This window comes from Engystomops pustulosus, chromosome 1 (genome assembly GCF_040894005.1).
Source record: "Engystomops pustulosus chromosome 1, aEngPut4.maternal, whole genome shotgun sequence".
Lineage (NCBI taxonomy): Eukaryota > Metazoa > Chordata > Amphibia > Anura > Leptodactylidae > Engystomops > Engystomops pustulosus.
Window position 1 is genome coordinate 173578264 of NC_092411.1, and position 18220 is coordinate 173596483.

Genomic DNA, 18220 nt, shown 5'->3' on the forward strand with positions numbered 1-18220 from the left:
TCTGGTGAAACACCTGAAAATTCTGCCTGACACAGCTCATTTGATAAGGGGATGATGTGCTGCATATCCTCTCGTGCTCCAGCGTCTGGGGTATAGAGAGTTGAAATGAGACGCTGGTGGACGCTGTGGAGGATCGTGGAGGCAAAATGGACAGGAAACAGCAGGGGCAGCATGCATGGATGCCTCTGAGGCTGCCTAATCTTGGGATGGAGCTGGTGGTCCACTGCCAGGCGAGCTTTCGCCTGTCCAAGCCCCTGTCTCTCGGCTCCTCCCCACCCAAAATGGGCCTGGGGGCCAGAAGCGTTTACTTTGAAAAAATTATAATTTTCAAAGCAGGCCAGGTCGTTTGAATATTTCACCAAAGAATAATGGAATAGCATAGTGGTTCTATTTTTAATTGTTTTTATGGAAATGGTTCCATGATTAAGAGCGACAGTATGGGGCATCCATATTGCGCTGCTATGATTGCAACTTCAGGTCTCCAGCATGGCGGCGACAGATGGGCCGAGTTCCACTATGTATCTGGTGAAACACCTGAAAATTCTGCCTGACACAGCTCGTTTGATAAGGGGACGATGTATGGAGGCAGTGAACTAGTAGTAGATTAAAGGTGCTGCAGTTAAAACTATGTTAGTTGGATCTTGGGATGGAGCTGGCGCTCTGCTGCCAGGCGAGCTTTCACCAATCCAAGCCCCCATCTCTCGGCTACTCCCCAAACAGCACTTCTAAGAACCTTTTGTATAAGATCAAGTGTAGTAGCGTTCTTATAAGTTTGGGTTATGGCGGGTGAGGGGAATGTAAACAGATGCGCAAGAAGCGCTGAAATAATATCGGTAAATGATAAAAGTTTGCCAGTATATTTTGTGGATTACACAGCAGGGTGGCAACAAAGTTAACAAGTTTGATGTGGAAGCCATGAAAACAACCCAAAATTCTGCCTGACACAGTTCGTTTGATAAGGAGACCATGTATGGAGGCAGCTATATGGACGACTTTTGGAGGCAGCTATGGCGATGACGTGTGGAGGTAGCAATGGAGACAACGTGTGGAGCCAGCTAAGAAGACGACATGTGGAGGCTGCTATGGAGACTATTTAATTTGGATAGTGCCTGTATGTGGCTGTCCAAAAAAGTTTTCAAACCAGAGGAGCAGGTAGGTGGTCCTCCAGAAAAATAAAATAAATTGAGTGCCTGTATGTGGCAGTCCCAAAAAGTTTTCAAACCAGAGGAGCAGGTAGGTGGTCCTCCAGAAAAATTAAATACATAGAGTACTATAGCTAGAGCCAGTTGGCCCTGGCAAAAAATAGCCAGTTTCCTTTGCTTTAGTGTACAAAGAGGAGGAGAAGGAGGACAATGAGGAGGAGGAGTGCATACATTATTCAGGTTGAGCTTCTTTCACCTGGTGGAGAATGAAAATCAGGAGAAATCCAGGCTTTATTCATCTTGATAAGCGTCAGCCTGTCAGCGCTGTCAGTCGACAGGCGTGTACACTTATCGGTGATGATGCCACCAGCTGCACTGAAAACCCGCTCGGAAAACATGCTAGCGGCAGGGCAGGCAAGAACCTCCAAGGCGTACAGCGCCAGTTCGTGCCACATGTCCAGCTTTGAAACCCAGTAGTTGTAGGGAGCTGTGTGATCATTTAGGACGATGGTATGGTCAGCTACGTACTCCCTCACCATCTTTCTGTAAAGATCAGCCCTACTCTGCCGAGACTGGGGACAGGTGACAGTGTCTTGCTGGGGTGACATAAAACTGGCAAAGGACTTGTAAAGCGTACCCCTGCCTGTGCTGGAAAAGCTGCCTGCTCGCCTACTCTCCCTCGCTACTTGTTCCGCAGAAGTACGCCCTCTGCCGCTAGGGCTGTCAGAAGGGAAATACTGTTTCAGCTTGTGCACCAGGGCCTGCTGGTATTCATGCATTCTCACACTCCTTTCCTCTCCAGGGATGAGAGTGGAAAGATTTTGCTTGTACCGTGGGTCCAGGAGAGTGAATACCCAGTAATTGGTGCTGGAATAAATTCTTTGAACGCGAGGGTCACGGGATAGGCAGCCTAGCATGAAATCTGCCATATGTGCCAGAGTCCCAACGCGCAAGAATTCACTCCCCTCACTGGCCTGACTGCCCATTTCCTCCTCCTTCAACTCCTCCAACTCCTCTTCTTCTGCCCATACACGCTGAACAGTGAAGGACTGAACAATGGTCCCCTCTTCTGTCTCGCCAACATTCTCCTCCTCTTCCTCCTCATCCTCCGATATGCGCTGAGAAACAGACCTAAGGGTGCTTTGGCTATCAACAAGGGAATCTTCTTCCCCCGTCTCTTGTGAGGAGCGCAAAGCTTCCGACTTCATGCTGACCAGAGAGTTTTTCAACAGGCCAAGCAGCAGGAAGGTGAGGCTGATGATGGCGGCATCGCCACTGACCATCTGTGTTGACTCCTCAAAGTCACTCAGCACCTGACAGATATCAGACATCCACGTCCACTCCTCATTGTAGACTTGAGGAAGCTGACTGACCTGACTACCAGTTCTGGTGGAAGTTGACATCTGGCAGTCTACAATCGCTCTGCGCTGCTGGTAAACTCTGGATAACATGGTTAATGTTGAATTCCACCTCGTGGGCACGTCGCACAACAGTCGGTGAGCGGGCAGTTGGAAGCGGCGCTGCGCTGCCCTGAGAGTGGCAGCATCTGTGCTGGACTTCCTGAAATGCGCACAGATGCGGCGCACCTTCGTGAGCAAATCAGACAGATTGGGGTATGACTTGAGGAAACGCTGAACTATGAGATTTAACACATGGGCCAGGCATGGCACATGTGTCAGTCTGCCGAGTTGCAGAGCCGCCACCAGGTTACGGCCGTTGTCACACACAACCATGCCTGGCTTCAGGTTCAGAGGTGCCAGCCACAGATCGGTCTGCGCCGTGATGCCCTGTAATAGCTCTTGGGCGGTGTGCCTTTTATCGCCTAGGCTCAGCAGTTTGAGCACCTCCTGCTGTCGCTTAGCGACGGCACTGCTGCTGTGCCTAGAGCTACCGACTGATGGCGCCATGCCCACGGATGGTAATTCAGAGGAGGAGGAGGTGGAGGAGGGGTGGGAGGAGGAGGAGGCATAGTAGGCCTTTGAGACATGGACCGAGGTAGGCCCCGCAATCCTCGGCGTCGGCAGTATATGACCAGCCCCAGGGTCAGACTCGGTCCCAGCCTCCACCAAGTTAACCCAATGTGCCGTCAGCGATATATAGTGGCACTGCCCGGCAGCACTCGTCCACGTGTCCGTGGTCAGGTGGACCTTGTCAGAAATGGCGTTGGTCAGGGCACGGATGATGTTCTCTGACACGGGAAAAGTAGTGGCGGCTGGGGACCGAATACCGAGGGGCGGCCGCCGCCATGAGGTTTCAAAAGTCCTCGGTCTCAACCAGCCTATAGGGCAGCATCTCCAGGCTAAGCAACTAGGAGATGTGGACGTTGAGGGCTTGGGCGTGTGGGTGGGTTGCGCTATACTTCCTTTTGCGCTCCAGCGTCTGGGGTATGGAGAGCTGAACGCTGGTGGATGCTGTGGAGGATCGTGGAGGCGAAGTTGGGGTTTTCGCACGGGAGGTGTTTGGGCCGGGGTCCTGGGCAGGGGGCTGACTAGCAGATGACACAGGGGAAGGAGCAGTGGTGTGCCTGGCCGGAGGTGAACGGGCTTGTTGCCATTTAGTGGGGTGTTTAGCATTCATATGCCTGCGCATACTGGTGGTAGTTAAGCTAGTAGTTGTGGAACCCCTGATGATCCTGGTTTGGCAAAGGTTGCACACCACAGTCCGTTGGTCATCCGGTGTTTCTTTAAAGAACCTCCAGACTTCTGAAAATCTAGCCCTCGCCACGGGAGCTTGACTACGTGAAACATTTGGCGCTGATGCACCAGCTCTGGCCCTGCCTCTCCGTCTGGCCCCACCACTGCCTCTTCCAACCTGTTCTGCTATAGGACTCGCCTCCGTCTCAGAAGCACTGTGTTCACCCGGCCTATCAACCCAGCTTGGGTCTGTCACCTCATCATCCTCCGATCCCTCAGTCTGCTCCCCCCTCGGACTTCCTGCCCTGACAACAACTTCACCACTGTCTGACAACCGTGTCTCCTCATCGTCCAACACCTCTTTACACACTTCTTCCACTACGTCAATAATGTCATCATCACCCACAGACTGCGACTGGTGGAAAACCTGGGCATCGGAAAATAGCTCAACAGCAACCGGACAAGTGGTTTGTGACTGTGGGAAGGGTCCAGAAAACAGTTCCTCAGAGTACGCCGGTTCAAATGCCAAATTTTGCTGGGAGGGGGCAGACTGGGGGGAAGAAGGCTGAGGTGGAGGAGCTGGAGGAGTGCTGATTTCGGTGACATGGGTGGACTGCATGGAAGACTGACTGGTGGACAAATGGCAAGAAGCATTGTCCGCAATCCACGACATCACCTCTTCGCACTGTTCTGGCCTCTACAGTGCTCTACCACGAGTCCCAGTAACTTGAGACTTGATGAACCTAGGGAGTGTAGCTCTGCGGCGTTCCCCTGCTCCCTCATCAGCAGGTGGTGTCTCACCCGCCCAGGACCACGGCCTCTGACCCCTGCAGTAGTTGGACGCCCACGTCCACGCCCTCGTCCTCTACCCCTAGCCCTCGGGTTAAACATTTTCCAAATTAAAGTGTAAACTTTAAAAAAAAAATTTTGTGTTTATTTATTTTTATTTATTTTTTTTTTAAACAAAACGATGCTATCCTATTGCTATGGCTAGTTTCTAACCTACACTGACAGCACACAACTGGATTTTGTGCTGTGCCTGATGACTTTGAGTTATAAAAAGAAATAAAGGTAAAAAAAAAAAAATCAGCAGACTCTGCCTAATTCTAATCAAACCCCTAATAAATTGTCCCACTTCGGTGTTTAAGGTGGATATGTGTGTCACTAAGAGCTAAACACAACGGTAGCAAGTCTCCCAGCAAATTCCTCACAATATGGTACTAGCTGCACTACTAATGTCAGCAAGCCCAGCCACAAGCAAACAAAAAAAAGGAAAATATAGCGCTATTGTAGGCCTAAGTAAGCCGTTGGGGTTCTCCTATGGCTATTTTCTAGCCTACACTGAAAGCACACTGCTTTGCAAGATGAATTTGAGCTATAAAAAGAAATAAAGGTAAAAAAAAATAAATCAGCAGACTCTGCCTAATTCTAATTAAACCCCTTATAAATTGTCCCACTTCGGTGTTTAAGGTGGATATGCGTGTCACTAAGAGCTAAACACAACGGTCGCAAGTCTCCCAGCAAATTCCTCACAATATGGTACTAGCTGCACTACTAATGGCAGCAAGCCCAGCCACAGGCAAACCAAAAAAAGTAAAATAAAACGTTATTGTAGCCCTAAGAAGGGCTGTTGGGTTCTTGTAGAATCACTCCTGCCTAACACTATTCTAATAGAACACCCTAACGCTTTCCCTGACCAGCAGCAGCTCTCTCCCTAGCGGCATCCAGACAGAGAATGATCCGAGCAGCGCGGGCAGGGGCTAGTCTCGAGTACGCTAATGCTCGAACGAGCATCAAGCTCGGACGAGTATGTTCGCTCATCTCTAGACAATAGGTATATAACATTAAGGGGCATTAACTAAGGGTCCGTCGGATGCATTTCCGTCGGGTTTCCTGAATATTTCCAATTTGCCCTCTGAAAATGCACTAACTAAAAACGGCCCAAAAACGGCCTAAAAACGCCACGTGTGTCTTCACCTTAAGGGTGCGTTCACAAGTTACATTTTGCTTGTATTTTCATTGCCTTTTGAAAAGCATTACAACAGCTAAGGAGAGGTGATTTGACAAATTTTACTGTTTACATTTATTAAAGCATTGTTATCGCATGTGCATTTTGTAAATGTTAATAGTAATGTAATTAGGTAAATCACCTCTCCTCAGCTGTTGTAATGCATTTCAAAATGCAATTAAAATGCAACCAAAATCTGTCAGGCTGCGGTCACACGTTGCATATTTTTTTGCTTTTAACGCATGCGTTTTTAAACAGTTGAAGAGGAGATTTGCCTAATTACATTGTGGTCAACATTGTGTTTACAAAACATAAATGTTAGCGCTTTGTTAACGCAGCACAGCTGTAGCGGAACGTGTGACCATGGCCTAAACACATTCACACTTGGCGTTTTTGTCACGTTTCTGCTGCGTTGAAAATACATGCGTTTTTATGCATGTGTTTTTCAAATGTTTGCTTGCGTTTGCGATGTTAAAAATGCAATGCTAAGGGTGCATTCATATGTTAATTTTTCAGATGCAGTTTTTGATGTCCAATTCAGGAGTGGAGTGAAAAGAGAGGAGTAGCAGCTTATCTCGATGATATGTTCTCAAACCCTATGATCCACTCCTACTTTTGGCTTCAAAAACTTTGTCTGAAAAACTAAACGTGTGAAAGCATCCTAAGCTTGGTATTTTTTGCAAAACAGTGGTTTTTCACTGCTGCTATTTTGGCTCATGGACACATACAGATTGGTTTTCTTCTGGCTTAAGTGATTTTTTTTTTTACTGATGCCTTAGGGTGCTGCCACATGTCGCGCTCTTGGACCATTTTAAAGCATGCTTTTTCATTCCATTTAAAAATGGTACAAAAACGGTCCAAGAATGCAACATGTGGCAGCACCCTAAGGGTGGTGTCACACATTAGTGCTTTGATTCCGTTTTGTAACAGATCCAAACTGGGGCCGCCGATCGCATATCCATTTGTATGCAAACGCTTGCGATCGGCCATGGGCCACCCCAGTGCACTTTGATTCCGTGACACCACCCTCACTGAACTATTCTTTTCATGGTGCAGCCACATGTTCAGTTTTTTTCCTATTTATTCTTTGGGTCAATACAATCATGGGGATATCAAATTTGTATAGGTTTTATAACGTTTTCATACATCTAAAAAAATGTAAACTCATGTAAAAAATTCTCAATTTTGCCAATAACTTTTTCACATTTCAGCGGATGGAGATTTGTGTGGTGTCTTTTTTTGTGACTTTTGATGACACTTTCAATGCTACCATTAAGTGCTGTATGGGCTCTTGATCACTTCTTATTGAATTTTTTATATTTTTCAAATTAGCAAAAGTAGCATTTTTTACTTTGGCTGCTAGTTTCCGTTGTATGGTTAAATGCCGGAAATAACCGTTATTATACTTTGATAGATTGGAAATTTTAGGTCGTACCCATGCCTAACATGTTTATGATTTATATTTCTAGGATTTCCAGGAATGGTGGCAAAAATGTATTTTTTTTTTTTTTTTTTTAAAACCCAGGCTGTCATGGCAACCGTCCGTCCTCCCCCGATTACCTCACAGGGGGCAGCAATCCACCACAAGATGGTGGTGCCACCGGGATTTAAATGCCTCCAGCAGCTTCGCTGGAAGCATTTACATGGTTAGCACCCGCGATCGGGGCCAGCCCGTAAGCCCTCTCCATATACCCGCAGCCGACATGTGATGTAATAGTACATCACATATAGGTAAGGGGTTAAGGCATCAATGAAAATTACTGATGTGGAAAAAAATACCAATGTAAATATGCCTTAAGGCTGCGTTCACATCTGGTGTTTGCCGTGCCGTGGACGGTGCTTGGCCTGATCACATATGCGTTTTCATGCATACTATCGATAATGAGCACATGAATACACATCACCGTCCATTATGCTTGTGCCACATGTATCAGTGTTTCTATGGAAATGCCTGCAATCGGGAACGAGCCGCCGGTGTTTGGTGTTAAGTTAACGCTCGTATAGTCCTAGCGGCTTCCACCTCTTAAAGTATCCGGGCAGCCTGCTGCGCTGTGTTTATTCTACGCCAACACAGCCTTAAAAACACTTTAGACAAAAAAAGTAGCACAGTTTCTACAGCCAAAATGGGCAATGTAACATGCAGCATGGACACACCAGCAAGCACATACTGTATATACCGTACCTACCACAGGTACCTAAGTACAGTACCAAAGCAATAATCATTACCAATTAATTTTATACACTCACTTTTTTGCAGAAAGGAATTTGTTGAGAGGTCCAGCAGATGCCATTTCCATGACCAACATGAGGCTTTCTGCCTGGCACACCCCAATCATTCTAACAATATAGGGATTGTCCAATTGATGCATAATTTCCGCTTCTTTCATCATTTCATCTTTTACTGATTTCTCATTGCCATTCTGAATCTTCAAGATCTTAATGGCCACATCGATTTGACGTCTGCAAAATAGGATTTTACAACATTTAAAGATAACCTGTCACCAGCAACTCCCTGCATAAGCCACACAGAGTAGTTTCTAGATAAATGCCCCACTGATGCCTTTATCCATGGTATTATAGCCAGCATTCTTCTAAAAGAGACTTTTATTGATTCCTGTGTTCCCATCGTGGAGGTGAGCAACTGCAGTATACAGTCTGTATACCCAACCTCCTCAGTGATGCTGGCACTACTAACCCAGCCGCCCTCATGAATGAGGGAGACATGTGACTCTCTAAAGACAATTCATGAGGGCAGCATGAGGTTGATTTCTCATCATAAAGCCATCTAAGCCCCCACTTTTCTGAGGGAGTGTTTGATGATGTAGCAGTCAGAATCACACACAGCCACTGTTAGTCTCTCTCTCTCTCAAAGTTCAGTGGGGATTCTGTATATGTCTATGGTTTAATATTGACAAGCCCTATGTACTACTGGTAGTTCCATATGGCAGCATGTTGGTAGTAGTAAGACTTGTCAATCAGGAACAAGGGAGCAGGGCAATGCAAGTAAAATTTTATATGCAGGACCCAATAAATATTACTGGTCTCACATCAGGTGAGTTGCATAGAAGTTTACAAACTGATTTTTTAACATTGCAACCTTGGAAAGGAACCATTTAGGAAAAAGGGGAAAGCTTTTTAATCAGAGTTTTTAATGATGTATTTTTTTTGTACGGTTAATCTAAATGACAGGTTCCCTTTAAAGGACATCTACCATCATTTTCTCGCCGGTAGACTGTCCTATATGCCACCCCCGGTACCTTATGCTTTCTATGGAGCCTCTTTGTGCTTCCTCCGGGACCCCGTGGTATGGAGAAAATCCGATCTCGTCCGATGAGTGCCTCCTGGCTCCTTCCAAGGCTAATTTATGCACGCCTCATTTGTATGCACTGCTCCCAGCTACCCGTGCGGTCAGGCAGCCGGTGACGTTATTTGGCACTTTTGATTTCTTGCGCAGCTGCACAGGATACCTGCGAGGTGCACAAGATAGAAGATCTTGTGACAGAAGAGTGCTGAATGACGTCACCGGCCGCCTGATCCCACCGGTGGTAGATGTCCTTTAAGCCTTCATATAATGTGCTACTGACTATAAAAGTGAGAGTGGAAACCATATTCAAAAGAAAAGAATATCAAGCAAATTTATTTAATGGTGAAGCAAATTTCTATCTGATAAATAAGATATCTTCTACTAATTGAACTTGTTTCTAATTAGTGGTTAAAGATAAGGTTTTAAGATAAGCCTCTGTACATATGAGTAAATGTTACAGGCAGTCCCCGGGTTACGTACAAAATAGGTTCTGTAGGTTTGTTCTTAAGTTGAATTTGTATGTAAGTATGTATATTTTTATAATTGTAACCTCAGCCAAATTTGTTTTGGTCTCTGAGACAATTGGATTTTAAAAATGTTGGATTGTCATAAGAACTAGGATTAACAATGAAGCTTAATTGCAGACACCATTGATAACTATTACAGCTGTTTATTGTAGCATAAGGCTAAAGTACAGAAAATTACCAACATCCAGAGGTCCGTTTGTAACTAGGGGTCGTCTGTAAGTCGGTATTCTTAAGTAGGGGACCGCCCATAATTCTGCCAGTGCTAATGTTGAACCGAGGCTTTGAATTCATTCCATTTTAGCCACTGATACATAGTGGGGAATTTATCATATGCCTTCGCTTGTGCATCAGCATATGATAAAGACCACACACTCCTGTGTCCCGTGAATACATCAAGAGGTTTATAGACAATCCAATGGTGTATATGATAAATGTAATAAATAAATACTTACTTTTTCATCTTGTAAACCCCTTTTTTCACACAGCCAAAATTTCCTGAGCCCAGTTCTACTTCATCTATCAGAAGAAGTTCTCTTTTTAGGAAAAGTTTTCGTTCCCTCAGTTCCTCAGGGTCACTATATGGACTGTCATACACACTAGTGTCCATGGGCAAAACTCGAGGTTTCTCACCAGCTATAAATAAAAGTAGATTACAAGGCCTTATAAACATGTTAATTTAAGTACAGTTTCATTTAAAGGAAATTAAAGGCTCAGATGGCCATGTGCTCGTCCGGGCCATCACTCGTTTTCCTATGGAGCACCATGTGCTCATCTCATTGTGACCAGAACCATGTGCTCATCTCATTGTGACCAGAAGACATACAAGTCTATGGGGGTGGTGATCTGGCCACAAGTTATGCAACCAGCTCCCCAGACAGTGTTGTACATAGTCCATCACAAAACACAGGCAAGGACTGATGTAACTAACAAAGGAGGTAGAAGGAGCATAAGGACAAGAATGCACTCAAGAAGGATGGAAGTACAGACAGAGTGGTGCTGCATGAGTGAAGCCAATGCTCTGGGTGCACCACTAGTCTTTCCATATAATTATGCATATATTTAAAAAATGAATGCATCATCTTCAATGGCCCTTGTCCAGTCCCATCTTGTTAGTTAGGGTTCTGAGTGTTAGACCCCATTGATCTGATATTAATGCCCTATCTTAAGAACTATCAATAATATTAAAGTCCTTTAAACCACAGCACCATGAGACAAGACCACCACCACAAGAAATTATAAAGAATGTTTGTTTTCTTTCCCAATTGAAGTTGATGGACAACCTAAGGAACCGGACTCCAGTGGTACTGACCAGCCTAAGTAAAGTCCAAGTTTTGGTTAAATAAAGGCACTACTACACATGTTCTAACCTAACTAACCAGCATAATTGCTAACTGGCATAACTACTGATGTATCGGGATAGACATGCAAAATGTTTATTATATACAATTGCATGTATACTTCCTTTTTTTTATTTCCAATAAAATATTTCTTTAAAAAAAAATTAAAAAAAAATGTAAACTTCTGAATTGATCATTCAAACAATCAGGTTGCCATAATTGTTATGCTTGTGCCAGAGTGAGAGTCTTTCTGGCTCAGGAATATGCTAAAAAAAATTGAGCCTGAAAGCAATTTTCCTTTTTCAAGCTTTGAATAATTATTTGTGTATTTCTTCTCCAGATTTCTTAGTAGAGCCTTCAAGGCCTACAAGACTTCACATACCTGCAAAGATGGCTTGTAAAGGTAGTCTCTAGACATTGGGCCAATTATATTAAAACTGGTGCATTGTGCACTAGTTTTCTTTGTACTTACTTTGTACAAGTTGCAGCACATTATTTAACAGTGTTGCATAATCTTAGTTAATCTTGTCAGTTATCAGGAGGTGCACACAGTTGCACTTATTTTTTCTTGAACTTTGCTTCATGCTCTTTCAACAACTACAAACACACACTACCACGCCTCTTGATATGCACAGTATTAAAAAGTGTCTGACAAAATGCAACTGGAACACAATTTTGTAGCACTGACTTAATAAATAGGGAAATGGTAAAGAAATTCCAGCTGCAAACGGTGTCCACGTGCGAATAAAATACTGTTTTCTTTATTCAAAAGCGTATTAAAAACAGAAACATGTTGAGGGCAAACAGCCTATATGCATGGCAAAAGCTGATACAGGGTAGTGAGGAGACGGATAGCAGCCTACGCGTTTCAGAGAAACATCTCCTTAGTCATGGCTAACCTGTCAAAACTGACCGGGAGCTTATATGGGTACGACTGGTATCACATGATACCAAAAAATGGGCGGTGTCGTAGGTCACGTGAAGCTCTACGGCGAGGTAGACAGGCTGTTTTTTTAACACAGGTATGCATAATAACATTAAAAATACTAACATATACAAAAGTAAAAGAAGGAAAGTATGTTAGTTATAAGAGGGACATGTTAACAAGGAACATAGCAACAGAATGCTTTCAATATTGATATATTATATCCTGTTTTTTATTGAGACTTTCCGGAACACGGGTTTGTAATGAGAAGATCCAGAAGGTTTCTCTATTGAGAAGTTTCCTTCTGTGATCCCCCCCTCTGGAAGGGCGCTTGACTTTTTCAATTGCTATAACCATGAGTCCTGTACAATCTCCCTGATGAACATTTTGAAAATGTTGGGAAACCATAGAGGCATTGATTGTTTCTGTTTTGCTAGCATCTGATATGTGACGACGGATTCTTGTCTTGAGAGAACAGGTGGTACAGCCCATGTATTGTATGTCGCATCTGGTGCATGTAATGAGATAAATTACATATGTTGTGTTGCAGTTGATAAAGCTGCATATTTTGTTTGTTTGTTGAGTGCGTGCAGAGGTGAAATATTTGTTGGGAGCAGCAAAATTACAACAAATACATCTTTTGTGGCCGCATTTAAAAAAACCTTTTAAGTCTAACCAAGTGTTGGACACATGAGTGTTGGATGTGAATAAACTAGGGGATAGTTGCATGTTTATTTATTCTAATATGCTACAAGTGTATGTTGCAGATTACACCATTATGCGGTATTTGACTCAATACCTTTTCACAGCTACTGTATTCATGTACTAGTGGAACATCCATCTCATAAGAAATATATTGAGAAGATCATGGACAGTAAAAATTGGAGACAGCAATATTTTAATGTGTAAGGTTGCATTCACACGACCATCTGGGGAAAAGTATATCCGGCTGCAAAATTTTTCGGCCAGAAATATTCCCCCCATAGATGGCTAAGGCACCCGGTCTCAGTACGGTGAGCACAACTAGTGTTCACCGTTCCAAGCCGTGGCCGTTAAAATGCATACAGCATGCTCTATCTTTGGCCGTACGAAAATATACATATGTACCAATGTTTGAAACGTTATGAAACATCAACCAAAAACCATTCTAAAAGCAAGTAAACATTTTGTGGCACATGGTTGTTATGTTTCAAGAGTCCTATATTTCCTTATGACACCCCTGTCAGTAATTCTAAGCTTCTGACAATAATTAAGGTCTATAATTTGGTACAATTGAGAGAAACTGTTGAGACAATCTTAAACAGTTTCTGTATGATAGCTTGCATAAATGTTAGTATATTTCATTATTGCATACACTTCATTTTCTTACCAACAAAAGGTTCAGGGGTGTATCCATCAAAATTAGCTGATGGCTGTCGCTAAATAGAACAGATTAGAATAAAAATGTTAACATTCGTTGAAATCGTTATTAAAGAAAAAAAGGTAACGCAGACATGACATTTAAAGGGATTCTTCCTGATTACAAACACTAATGTGATCGTGGCATAATATGTAATTAATATGGTAAAATTTGAACTTTGCACTTTGTCCAATCAGTAGGCACAATGGCCCCAATGTATCATCAGAATATTTAATTTAATCCATTTTTATGATGGGCCTGCTTTTGGCCTTTCTGCCTATTCTCAGACCCATTTACCCAAATATAACAATAATGTGGATACATTTTGTCTCGGCAATTTTGGAGTAATGCACTACTGTAATGCTCAGCAGAATTTTGTACAGTGGACCACCCTCCGCGCCTGACTGTCATACAAGCATGCTTTTATAATCATCAGAAACCAGCCACGGTGTGCAGCTATCCTTAAATATACTCTTAAAAATCTTTTAAATAAAGATGTCTTTGGAACAGCTTAGCACAGGGCCGCATCTGCCATGAGACGGCAATAGTACGGACTTGCAAGACATTGGCATGTCCGTACTACAAAAAAAAGTATCATTTACATTGGCCCCTTTAAGACGTTGATGTAATTGAGAGGCAGAGTGGTGCAGCACAGACTTGCCTGTTTGCGCCACTCTGCAGTACATTGGCCGGTGTAACGTCATCACGCACGCAAGCCCAGCGTCTGCCAGCGGGAGAAGACGAGGAGGAAGTGATGACAGCGCAGTGGGAGAGCTGGGGTTGGGAATGGAGCTGAAAGGTAAGTTTAAAGTTTTTTTTTTTCTACAGGGGGTGGCTATGTTCTGCTGAGGAGGGGGAACTGTGTACAATGTGGGGGAGCTGTATACCATGTGGGGGAGCTGTATACCATGTGTGGGAGCTTTTTACCATGTGGGGGAGGGGGGAGCTATATACCGTGTGGGGGAGGGGGAGCTGTATACCATGTGGGAGAGGGGGAACTGTGTACAATATTGGGGAGGCGTAGCTGTGTACCATATGGGGAAGCTGTATCGCATGTGGGGGAGCTGTATTATAAAGCTCCCCCACATGGTATACAGCTTCCCCATATGGTACACAGCTCCACCTCCCGCACACCCTGTATACCATGTGGGGGAGCTGGATTCCATGTGGGGGAGCTGTATACCATGTGGGGGAGGTGGAGGTTTAGCTGGTATACAGCCTGTATACCATGTGGGGGGAGCTGTATACCATGTGGGGGAGGTGGAGCTGTATACCATGTGGGGGACCATTTAGTGGCCTGTGCAGTAGCAGCTATGAAGCTCTCCTGATTTTCTTTCTAAGTTCTGAAGCAGCTGAGATATGAATAGCCATGTCCTATAATGTTGCTCGGTGGTGGGGTTGGGCATTTATCAGTACTGACATTTTTTTAATTGGGCTTGTAAAGCGTGCACCTGATACATGAGGAGACACAAGCCTCTTCATATACTTGGCATACAGCTCACCACAATTTACTCAGGAACTGTCTGGGGGGAGCTTTCACACTAGAAATCTGGTATAAATGTTGGTTTCACCTTTTCTCACCCTTAACATGCCTCCTTTATAAAATCTGTCAAGAACATCTGCAAAGAGTTTGTATGTTCTCTCTGTGTTTGCGTGGGTTTCCTCCCACACTCCAAAACATACTTATGGGTTGAATAGATTGTGAGCCCCATTGGGGACAGGGACTGAATTGGCAAACTCTGTGTAGCACTGCGCAATCTGTGTGGACTTATAAATGAAGGAATTATTATTATTATTATTATTATTATTATTATTATTATTTATTAAGAACCTCCATTCGCAGACTTTTTGTGCAAATGGTGTAGAAAAAGAAACAAACAGGTTGCAACTTTTTCATGATCACTCTAGGATTAACCGGTCTGAAGGGAGAACTGTGTAACTGAACTCAGACTGCTGCTTTAGTTCAGCAGTTTTACATTTGGAGTGGTAAATTCTCCTAATACACAGGGGGTTATGTAGGTATGTATTAAGAGACTCAGAGTTGTGTATTATAATGTTCTGCAACAGCTGAGTTGTGTATTAGTAAGTTCTGCGTGGCTGGCGTATGTATTGGAGGGTTCTGCAGTAGCTGGCACGTGTATTGAGGGTTCTGCTGGCATGTGTATTAGGTGGTTCGGCAGGGCTGGCGTGTGTATTGGTAAGTTCTCCAGCGGCTGACGCGTTTATTGGGGGCTTTTGCTGCTCCTGTGACTGCTTATCAGTGACTTTAGTTAATTGAAGGAATTAGTCCAGAGATTTACTAGTCAGTGATTAGTTGTGTTTCATAATGCTATAGTACAGGGAGCAGGACGCTTGCAATTGTTAACCAGCGCCCAGTGTGTTGCATTTAAACAATACTGGGGTCTGATAACCGATTGCATGCGTTTCCTTTGAAACACCTCACCCCTCTCCCTCCCCATGTGCTACCGTTGCATTATAAATGTGTGACTGTGGCAATGAGGAGACATGGCCCATAAACTGATACTCAGCAGGGAGCTGCCATACTGCTAGGTCCACACCACCTTTAAGGGATTCCATTATTTTCTTCCATTTTGGAGGAGAATAACAGAGTCCAGCAGTACATGGAAGCAGACACAGAAAGTTAACTCCTACCATTAGTTATAAGAGAAAAACATATGTAGCAATCTGCATTATTTTTACAGCTATTAATAAAGTAGACATGAAGGTAGGAAACCTTCTGCAAAGCTTCCATCTACTGCTGGTCACTATTTTCTTCTAGAATAGAATAAGATAATGGAAACTGTCATCTCTATCTGCCTGCAGCTCCCTACTTCTTCTTCTCCATGTTTTCTTCAGCTATCAGGTTGGTAAAAGGGCGGGGACCCATTTCAAACAGCTATAACTTCTGAAATGTGGCACAAACTAAGCTCAGTTTCTTTTAAACTATGTCTTCAACTTATCTATCTCTTTAACTTAAGGATTTTGTCTATGTGTCAAAATCCAAAATGGTGCTAAAGGGACAAAAAGTCTTCAAGAAGGCACAGACCAATAATAAATAAGACAAAACGGAAGAAAACGTCACTACAAAAATAGAAACACATCCGAAATGTGGATCTAAAGGATTGATACATCAGGTTCAATGTATTTCTGTTCTGGCTCCCTCCTTTCCTTTAATTTGTGTAACCTATTTTCTTCTTGTTCTTGTTTTTTGTCATTTTCTTTATGCATTTTTAAAAAATTATAAATAAACAGGGTTTTACTATGTACTTACATATTTAGGAAGTGCTGGAGGAATGGCACACAAACCTGTATAAATAAAAGTCAGTATAAAGTAAGCAAAGCATAGTGTAATAATAAATAATGATTCTGATATTAAAGGAATTGTATCGTGAGGACACCACATAAAACTTGTCATTTTGGACAATGACAGAATCAAATTTAGTCATTTTCAAGTAAATTGAGCATTGTGTAAATCATTCCCTGGAGGTTGTATAAAAATAAGCTTTAACAAATCATTAAGATGGAGAAGTCTCCTCCTGTCCTTATTGATGTCATATAGTTAATTTGCATAATTACAAGTCTACATAAAAGAGGGAATTCTATAAAGAAAATTTCATACACTACCTGTGGGGGTAGTAGTTTAGTGGGGTAAAATCTGTATTAGAAGTGTGGTGGCCACAATGTGGTATTGTGCAGGGTCCAGCATGTGAAGTATTATATTGTGTGGGGGGGCATGGAGAGTACCAGGAACAAGTAAAGAATATAAGATGTCTTTGTCATTGCATGTATTAGCTGTGAATGTTTTCAAAAACTGCACATTACAAGTTTTTTGGCACAAGTGCAGATGAGGGAATTTGTTCCATGTGCAGTGAGGTTCAGGCATCAGATATTTTATGACAATAGCAATCTATTACAGAACAGGCTGGTGATGGCTTCTGAACTACATCCCCATGATTCTGACCTGCTTGTCCTATCTCTGCTACTGGTCCATTCTCTCTGTCAATAGTACATTACATCAACGACAGTCTCTTGTTTACCTTTATATTTTCAATACTATTATTATTACCAATCTATTATTAGATTGGTACTTTTACTTACACGTTCAGATTTTCATACTCACCAGCCACAGTGTTGCCATTTGGACAGCTCTCCTTTAGAACTGTAATAACTCCATCTGATTTGAGCTTTAAGTACTCTACAAGCTGCATAAATTACACCAAGAATTATTTATATATTTGTCCTTATAATTATACATGTTATATGAGATGAAGCATGTGCATTTCTGACATATTACATTCCCCAGCAGATCTCTGTGTATCAGAAGTAGCATTGTAGAATACAAAGCTCCTTAGAGGGAAACTCATCAGATATTAGCCTAATAAACCATGGCCAGTATGTCTTCAAGCAGCTCAACAGTTTCTATATCATGTTTCTTTCATCGTTCAGCATGATGGCATCACCCAGAAAATCTACTTTGAATTGAGATATAAATTGGTTTAATGGAGTCATGTAGGGGGAGAGTTTAACACTGAAGTCAAGCTTTCCCTCCCTCAGAATGCCTCCTCCACTGTGACTGATGGTCTTGCATTCAGAGACATCATTGACCAGATCTTCTAAAGTTTGGTGCATTATGTCAATCACATGGTGTTCAGAGACAGGGAGAGTTGACTTTGGTGTTAAACTCTCGGCTTCCCTGACTTTATACAACCAGTTAAATTTTAAGTACAAAGTTGATTTTCTGGATGATGCCACCAACCTGGGACATAAAAAAAAAACATGACCTAGAAGCTGTTCAGCTGTTTGACAACCTACTGGTAGTTTACTAGATCAATTTCTGATGACATGCTCCCTTTAAGCTCCATCTCAAAGAATCATGGCAGGTTAATATCCCACCATATTATGTATGCCAGCAAAGTATTCTCTACCATAGAAGCAATGCAATAAC

General features: G+C 43.0%; 1 protein-coding gene across 3 annotated transcripts in view; it reads right to left on the bottom strand.

Moving 5' to 3' along the window:
* ZAP70 (zeta chain of T cell receptor associated protein kinase 70) overlaps positions 1 to 18220 on the bottom strand; it is a 156367-nt gene that overhangs the window by 60610 nt on the left and 77537 nt on the right. For all 3 annotated transcript variants that reach the window (XM_072113891.1, XM_072113889.1, XM_072113890.1), the window contains 5 exons: positions 17396 to 17477; positions 16547 to 16581; positions 13246 to 13294; positions 10067 to 10247; positions 8031 to 8243 (listed from right to left, as the gene is read on the bottom strand). In XM_072113891.1, coding sequence (XP_071969992.1) covers positions 8031 to 8243; positions 10067 to 10247; positions 13246 to 13294; positions 16547 to 16581; positions 17396 to 17477 — 560 coding nt within the window. The remainder of the gene's footprint in view (positions 1 to 8030; positions 8244 to 10066; positions 10248 to 13245; positions 13295 to 16546; positions 16582 to 17395; positions 17478 to 18220) is intronic.